General features: G+C 35.8%; 1 protein-coding gene across 1 annotated transcript; it reads right to left on the reverse strand.

Annotated features, from left to right (window-relative positions):
* Window positions 1–1145: 1145 nt before the first annotated feature.
* LOC107704287 (uncharacterized) lies at window positions 1146–8225 on the reverse strand. Its single transcript, XM_016507176.1, has 7 exons — window positions 7935–8225; window positions 6612–6788; window positions 5648–5774; window positions 2575–2795; window positions 2114–2208; window positions 1264–1429; window positions 1146–1178 (listed from the first exon to the last, which is right to left on the reverse strand). Exons 1-7 carry the CDS (start codon window positions 8205–8207, stop codon window positions 1146–1148), a joined length of 1092 nt encoding a protein of 363 aa, XP_016362662.1. The 5' UTR covers window positions 8208–8225.
* Between the last annotated feature and the right edge of the window lie 1069 nt (window positions 8226–9294).

A 9294-nucleotide genomic window follows, 5' to 3' on the forward strand; every position in this document is an offset into this window, starting at 1 on the left:
ACTTAAAAGTATACTTTTATATACTAGAAAGTGGGCCAATTTAGTCCCAAGGAGTATTGAAATAGTACACTTACAAGTATACTACTAGTACACTGATATTTGTATACTTACTACATAAAGTATACTTAAAAATATACTTGAACTTTACTTAAGTATACTTACTAAAATAAACTTGAAGTATACTACTTTTTGGTAAGGGGAGCTGTGCATGGTTGACTTGTTCTCTGTTCCAGAGCAGATATCCGACATGACTGCGTGTCAGAACCCCGTGGAGAGCCTGGGCGAGTGCTTTGTGTTGCTCATCGTTTAGTGATGTACCATTGAAGACTTGAGGAGTCGCGTGGCCGGTCAGCAACAGGTTTAATAAAGCCTAATGGATGTAGAGACAATTTGACACAAATACTAACAAGTCACATGAACAAAAAGCTCTCAAAAAACCCTTCCTTACCTGTCGACAAACAAAGTTCCCCAAGCTCAAATGCAAAAGATGAGTGGTGGTACAATCGAAGTCTGCCCGTATCCTACAAATTTAGAGACTGCTTAATTCAATCACTCACTTCATTCAATTCTCTCTGATAATTTTCTATTTTGTTCATATGGCAGATCCATATTCTTTTATCAACTGACTGTATTACGAACTAAAGCTGACTAAACTATTGAGGTATTTCTCAGGTGCTGGAGATGTACTGTATGTTATAATGTTTATCTGTAAGTGCAATAAAGTATTAATGTATTTGTTTCTAAATATGCTACTGTTTAAAAGTTGGTAACATTTTTAATATTTGTTTGCATTTATTTGATCACAAATACAGTAGAAACAGTAACACTGAGAGATTTTATTACAATTGAAATGAACTCTTTTCTATTTTAATATATTTAAACATGTAATTTATTCCTGTGATGGCAAAGCAGAATTATTATATTAATACTGAATTAGAAGAGTCACATGATCCCTCAGAAATAATTAATATGCTGATTTGCTGCTTAAAACATATTCTTCTTGATATCCTTCTTATTATAATCAATGTTCAAAACAGTTGTGCTGTTTATTATTAATAAAAATAATAATAATAACATATACACCCACCCACACACACATATACATGCATACATATACTGTATATACAGTATATACTGTATATACATCATCTTTCTTTCTTAAAGGTGAAAATCTGCAACTATAGAATTTAAAAAATAAATAAATTAAATAATTACAGCATTTTTTAAGCTGTATGCTAGCATGTTTTCATAAACTGCATGTACCCTCTCTGTGAAGTTGTCCAGTTTGTAGTCCATGTGGGGGATGAAACAGCGCTCTGACGTGACCAAGCAGACGGTAGCGGTCTGCTCCTCACCAGCTGTACACAAGATGTCAGATAGAGCGGCTGCCAGCACCTTCCTCTGCTCCTTCTCCCCTACCGTCACCATACTGAGAACGAGAGAAAGAGTCTGTCAGAGCTGTGATACAGTGCACTGTGCAGCACCACAACATTCTCATTTACATTTAGTCATTTAGCAGACGCTTTTATCCAAAGCGACTTACAAATGAGGACAATAAAAGCAGTCAAAACTAACAAAAGAACAAAAATATATAAGTGCAAGGTTCCTGAGATGCCATTTTCTAATAGGGTTGACAGGAGAATCTGGTATTAAAAGCAGCAGACAGATCCAGAAAAATAAGTACAGAAGATTTGGAAGTCGCTCTTGCCAGTCTTAGGGCTTCAACAACTGAAAGCAAGGCAGTCTCGGTCGAATGTCCACTTCTGAAGCCAGATTGGTTGCTGTCCAGGAGGTTGTTCTGTGTGAGAAAGGCTGAGACTTGGTTGAACACAACTCGTTTAAGTGTTTTTGCAATGAAAGGTAGAAGGGAAACCTTCAACATTGTTTATAATAAGAAATACGTCTTTAGAAACAAATCACCATATTAGAATGATTTCTGGAGGATCAAGTGACACTGAAGACACTAGAACCAAACGTCTTGGTTACTACTGTAACCTCTGTTCTCTGATGGAGTGACATTAGGGCGATTGGGAACCCCAAACACGTTCAGAGAATTTGCATGCCACTCACCCATATTGTACATATGGGTATAAAAGGTAATGCCGTGCTCCACTCATTTAGGTTTGTGCTGAGGAGCCAAGACAGTGTCCCAGTCATTTCAACGGGTTGTTCAGTGTTGTGACAGGAGGGAACAACATCTCGTTCCCTCTATCAGAGAACAGAGGTTACAATAGTAACCAAGACATTCCTTATCTGTCACTCACTTGATATTTTGTCAATTTAGTGACACTAGGGGTCCCTATACTAAATTTCACAACTAGCTGAACTGTGTTACGAGGCCTTGCCCAGTGGAAGCCAAGCATGAGGAGGCATTCTTCTGACCAAGTGAATGAAGAAACTGCTCTTTCTCTGAAAAGGAAAGTGGAGCAGCTCCTGTCATCCCTGGGTTGCCTGCTACAGCAATGTTTGGGGGGCGGGGGGGGGGCATTGCATAATTGGACCACCAGTCCACATCGCCTGACTGAGTGCCTGTGCTGTGACCTTCGTCATCCATAGGGCGAGATCAGTTGTCACTTGCAGCTCCTGCATGGGTACTGGGTCAGGGCTAACTTTGTGCATCTCTCTCAATGTCTGGCCCTGCAGGATGGCCATGGCATGCAGGGTGGAGGCGGCATGTCTGGCAGCGCTGTAAGCTCCTGCCGTCATGGAAGACGTGAATTTACAGGCTTTGGATGGGAGTCTTGGACAGTTCCTCAAGGTGAAAGCATTTTGCGGGCACAGAACTGCTCTTGCACCTTTGGGAAGAAAGGTACTGGAGCTGACTGCAGCTGTAAGCAAAATTCCGAGCCCACCAATCCAAATCAATCGTCTAACCATGAATACTTGGGACAGGGTGGAGGGGATCCACTCAGAGCTGCTTCAGCATGGGCCCGGTCCCAAAAACTGATGCAGAGTTCGTGGCCATCTGAGGGAGCGAGGTGTCAGCTGCATCCAGAAATACACTGACGGAATTACATCTTTAAAAAGATGTTTTCTACAGTGTTTCTCTTAGAGGAAATTTCTCTTTTATGGAGAAACTCTCTTGATAGAGAATGTTCTCTTATGGAAATCTCTCTTTTAGTAGCTCATTGAAGCACCCAGGGGAACTGTGCCATACAGGAATCCAACAAAGTTTCTAGGCAGAGGTGAATAGAGAGAATCACATACACATCTTCTTGGCTCCGAAAAACAAATTTGAATGAGTGGAGCAAGCCATCTCTTTTCAGACTCTATGTCCAGGGGAGTGACATGCAAATTCCACTTGCCAAATCTCATTGGCCCTTTCTAAAGTATCAGAGGTGTTTGGGGCTCCCAAATGCGACCCCTGGTGTCACTACATTGACATTGAGTGACAGATAGGGAACTAAATTATTGAACCAAAGTGAATAATGATTATTTACTATTGACTTTCTAGAGCTGCTTTAAAGCAGAATTAAATTTTTTGAATCACTCAATCATTTTCCTGTTTATCACTGTAAATCCGCTTTGAAACAATCTGTATTGTATAAAGTTCAATATAAGTAAAGGTGACTCGACTAGAGAACAGTTGTTTTAAATTGTAATAACATTTCACAATATTACTGTTTTTACTGTATTTTCATCAAATAAATCCAGCCTTGGTGAGCATAAGTGTCATTTAAAAACTTTTTTTTTTTTTTAATCTTACCGACTCCAAACTTTTTGGTAGTGTATGAGTTTTAATGGTATCCAGCACTGAGTGTTTAGTTTATGAACTATTCATAAGCCATGCAAGACAGATACATAAATGTTGTTATTATTTGAGTGGAAATCATTTGGTATAAAAAGTTCACCTTGAATCAGTTTTTTGAGTGCTCTTAATATAATTGTGCTTTCTTATAGTAGCCTAATGCCAGTGTAATCTGCTAATGACATGCCCCTCACTTCACTACCTGAGGATAATGGGAAGCATATTTACTTAGCTGCCTTAGTTTAAGCGTGCCAATGATCTGTAGTTAAGAAAACAGCCAACATTTCAAGCTCATTATGAAATAATGAGGTGGCGGGTAGTTATGCAAATTTCAAACAATAGTGTCGGGCTAATCAATCTGAAGTCATGGCTTCTCCATGAAAAAGACGTACGAGAAGTGATCTACTAAAGCTTGTAACAAAATCCTTCTTCACTTATTTAACTTGCAGTTCTGGCAAAGGGGAAGTAACTTTGTTAACGTGATCACACATAAGGTCAACCGTCTCCAGTTTGGGCTTTACTAGTATTTTAAGTAAGTATTTTTCCAGTTCCACTTACAGCAGCTATTTTAAGAACTGTTAAATCTGTTTAAGCGTCAAATAAGAATACAATAACAAATCAGATTGACTCATTTTAAGGTAATTCACCCAAAAAAAATTATTACGATGTACCAGTTTTAAATTCAAGATGTGAATGTGGTTTTGTCATTTGAAAGTTTGTCATTTCATGCTCCATGGGAAATAACATGTGGTTCTGAAATGAAACTGGTGAGTGAATAATGACAAAACGTTCATTTTTGAGTGAGCTATGCCTTCAATTCCAGAATGCACAAGCATAATGATGACACATCTGACAAGGATTCTGACCTTCATAATACCAAGTATAGAGTTTACTGACTCAGAAAAAACGCATTTCTAAATCATCATGTGGTTTTTATTTTGTTGTCAGTCCTTCCTAGCCTTGTTCTTTGTTAGCAGTTAAAAGGTCACAACCACCATAGTTTCTATGATGAAGCTCAAACAAATAATACCAGTTGTGTAATTAATTTCAAAGATGATTTTTGTAATCTTTTTTTTATTTTATATAAATGAATGTTGTTAAAGTTATTCTAATTTAATGTATAATAGTATGGAGCACTGTACATGCCACAATTGGCTATGATTTAAATAAATTAAAATAAAGGGGAAAAAATAGTACAATGTGGCCACAATTTTACTTTTTTTTTATAAACTTGAACAAGTTAACAAGTCATGGGAATGAGTTCTTAATTTGTGGCAACACCTATTTTTGTCCCTCCTCATGGCATGTGCCACAATCCCATGTGTTTTCCTGTGTCTGTGTCTTCATTGTTGCTCTGTTCTCCTTGTTTGTTGCTATGGACACTCATTGAACCACACCCATCTTCTTGTTAGTTCCTATGATTACTAATTAGTTCATTGCTTCTGCTCTGTATATATAGCCCTTGTGTTTCCCTTGTTCTTTGCCTGTTGTTGATTGTAATGGTTGCTGTTTCTGCTTGTGTTTTGTTGCTTGTTTCCCCATGTTTTGGTTTATGGTTTGCCTCAGTTTTCTTCATTAAACAACCTACACCTACATCCTTGCCTCTGCCCGTTTCTTTCAGTATATTAGTGCATATTTATCACCAAACATGCCTTTAACCATAGATGTTTTGTGTTTGTTTTACATTTGTTTAGATATACACATTCCCTTCACTTATGCATCAAAGAGAAAGGTGCACATTTGTCTCTTCATTAAGTAATTTATGTGAATGTGAATTTTCAAACTCGAATGTTTTAAAGAAATGTTACAATATCATATCAGTTTCAAGGGTTTATACCCAAAACTACGACAATAAGCAATGACTTATAATGACAGATATGAGAAGTTCTCTCATCATACTCACCACCCTCTCAGTCTCCAGAGCATATGCCATGTCAGAGAAAGGCTCCCGAAACTTGAAGAATGATTTCTTCCACTCATAGTTGAATATATGGAAAGAGTTCCCAAACAAAATATTTCTTAAACTCTGTATGAGAGACAAAGCTAAATGAAATCTCAAAATAATACTAATAATAATAAATCAAGTATATATGTGACCTGGACCACAAAATCAGTCATAAGGGTCAATCTGAAATTGAGATTTATGAATAAATAAGCTTTCCATTGATGTATGGTTTGTTAGGATAGGACAATATTTGGTCGTGATACAACTATTTGAAAATCTGGAATCTGAGGGTGCAAAAAAATCTAAATATTGAGAAAATTGCCTTTAAAGTTGTCCAAATGAAGTCCTTAGCAATGCATATTACTAATGAGAATACATTTTTTATATTTTTACGGTAGGAAATTTACAAAATATCTTCATGGAACATGATCTTTACTTAATATCCTAATGATTTTTGGCATAAAAGAAAAATCGATAATTTTGTCCCACACAATGTATTTTTGGCTATTGCTACAAATATTCCCCAGCGACTTAAGACTGCTTTTGTGCTCCAGGCTCACATATAAGTATATAAATCAAGTGATGGAAAAATTAAGTTATTCATTTACGATAAAAATCAACACCCAAGTTCCAGCTAATATCATTGAAATGTAGGTTTATATATTTTTTAAAAACATATTTAACATAATTGTTTTTGAAAGAAAAGACGAGTGGTGCATCCATGGAATTAGCAGTAGTTATGACTACATGAGACTAACTTGATCTAATGCTTAAAGTCCTAATAAATAAATGATGAGTCAATATCCTGTCTTTTGTCTTCGGGACACACATATAGACACACAGCGCAAGTCTGTTATGAGACACATGGGAGGCAAGAGAGCAGAGGGTCAAGTGACAGGGTCATGTTCCACGACTCACCACCACCAGCTCTGGTGACAGCGGTTGCCCACCCAGACTCGGAGACACTGTGAGGGTTCGAGGAATGGAGTAGGGCGCTGTGAACTGCTCGGTCTGTGCGCTGATGTGATAGGCCGAGGTGGCCGGCCTAGAAGAGTCGTCACTGTCCTCTTCAGATTTGATCTTCTCACTCGGTCTCTATGCAAGTGATAAAGTGAAAATGTGCAGTTGTTACAGCGTACCTTCTACCTTGTCTTACTCTTAAAATGACTTTTATTAAATAATCGCGAAACATATTTTTTTAGGCTGCCTGACAAAACATTGCATATGGGACCTTCGTTTTTTTTCTCTCTCTCTCTCTCCAATCAACAAACTACCGGTCAGAAATTTTGAATAACTAAGAAATTTGAATGCTTATAAAAGAAGTCTCTAATGCTCACCAAGACTGCATTCATTTGACAACAATATAGTTAAAACAGTAATATTGTAAAACAATGTTAAATTCAAAAGAACTGTTTTCTGTTTTACTGTACTTTAAAACGTTACATTTAAAATCTGTTTTAAAAAATGATTAATTAATTTACTGTCACTTTTCATCAATTTTTTTTTTTTTATGTGCAATCAATCAATCAATCAATCAATCAATCAATCAATCTTACCCTAAACTTACCAGTTTCTACATAATAATTAAAAAAAAAGGTTTCTTGAACACCAAAATCAGCATATATCAAGACTGGAATAATGGCTGCTGAAAATTCAGCTTTGCCAACACAGGAATAAATTATAATTTACTAATAATTTATTACGACATAAAAATAGTTATTTTAAATTGCAATAATATTTTGCAAATATTACTGTTTTTATTGTATTTTTTTATCAAATAAATGTAGCATAAGTGAGTATAAAAGATTTCTTTCAAAGAAATTTTAAAATCTTAATTACTCTTAATTATTCCAAACTTTTGATCTGAAGTGTATTTATATGTTATAGTACATTATTTGTTTCATTTTATGTTTACACATTCGAAGGAGAACCCTACACAGATGTGGAATAACATGTTTTCTTTTCTTTCTTTTTGTGCTTAAAATCTCACTTTTTATCCAATAATAATCAACATTGTTTTGATTATCAAAGTAGCCCTAGATCTAACATTTTTTTTTATATAAATGTAACATTTTCAAACATGACTTATAAATATTACTTGTATATTTCTATCTTTCTTCCTGTAGTCTCTTTCTAACCTCTACAACTCGTCAAACACAGAAATCCCAAAGCACAGTTACTAATCTTATGAATATGACGTTGCCAGGCTTGAGTTGAATGAGCCATCAGCAGATAACTCACATCTTGGTTTCTCTTCACCTCCTCTTGAAGAAGCTCTATGTAGCTCAGTCTGGAGTACTGCAAACTCTTGATGGTAAGCAGAAGGTCCTGATAATCTGTCATGATGGCCTTTACATGCACTCTATTATTGCATGTAAATTCGGTTTCACACATGGCGTTAGCAAAATGCCTAGTAAAATGACTTCCAGGGAATGTGGTAGCAAACACACACCTCTCTTCCAGTCTGTGATACGGAGTTTGTTGAGAGGATTGCAGCCACGCAGACACACACATACTCTCATCTGATTGGCTGACTGCATGTCATGGGAAAAATAACATGCAGCCACCTGAGAGCACAGTGTCTGAAGTATCGATTATCGAAATATCAGACTTAACCACATAAGAATGACATTGCCAAATGGGACGTTACATTTCCGTTCGCAAGGTTTAACAGGCGTTCACACAAATGCATTCTTGCATTAAAAACTAGCTACAAGCACAAAAGAATGCATCAGAACGCAAGTTGTTTTTAAATATTTAGCAGAACCATTTGACCACAAAATTAAAGTTCTGTCATCATTTACTCACACTTGAGCCATATCAAACTTTCTTTTCACAAAGGGATGTCCACCTAAACACTTTACAAAATATTGACTATAAGCCTCCAAAAGTATTCTAATGTACTATAAATTCATTCACAAAACAGACTTAACCTTAACTAGCTATTTCTTATATTTTGGTCTGCTCATCGGAATATAGCACAGAGTTTATTACTTTTATGATACTTTTATTTAGGTTTTTTTTCATTTTAAGGCTTGAGTCACCTTTAAATAACCCCCTGGTTTTGTTCGGTTGACCGTTACGTTTTGCTTTTTTAGAATTTTTTGCATTGAAAAGGTACAAAACTCTGCAAGGGTTTTGGCACTTGATATGTGAACACACGCAAAAAAAACAAACAAAAAAAACATTGACATGATTCAAAAAGGTTAAACACGTCTGAAAAACAAATAGTCATACTTGCACTGGAAATGAATGGGAAGTGAATTTGATCTAGTGGAAATGTTCACTGCACATTCAAGCTCATTTTTAAGATATCAACCTCAAATTTGGAACACATGTTGTTTTTGTATTGTGTTTTTGATTTTCACACAGTTTTAGATTAAACCATATTTTGGAAAATAGATATTTAATATAACATTTAAAAAATGTGCATTTTTCATAATAATATACTTACAATTGTATAACTTTTTTTTCACTTCAACAATAATCTGCCAAGTTTCTTCTTTAAAAAATAGACCATACAATACTATAAAATTCCCCTAAAAATGCAAAATATTAAACACAAAAAAAAAAACATTAACGAACTAATATATAGTACACT

Source organism: Sinocyclocheilus anshuiensis, unplaced genomic scaffold, assembly GCF_001515605.1.
Source record: "Sinocyclocheilus anshuiensis isolate Anshui unplaced genomic scaffold, SAMN03320099.WGS_v1.1 scaffold1493, whole genome shotgun sequence".
Lineage (NCBI taxonomy): Eukaryota > Metazoa > Chordata > Actinopteri > Cypriniformes > Cyprinidae > Sinocyclocheilus > Sinocyclocheilus anshuiensis.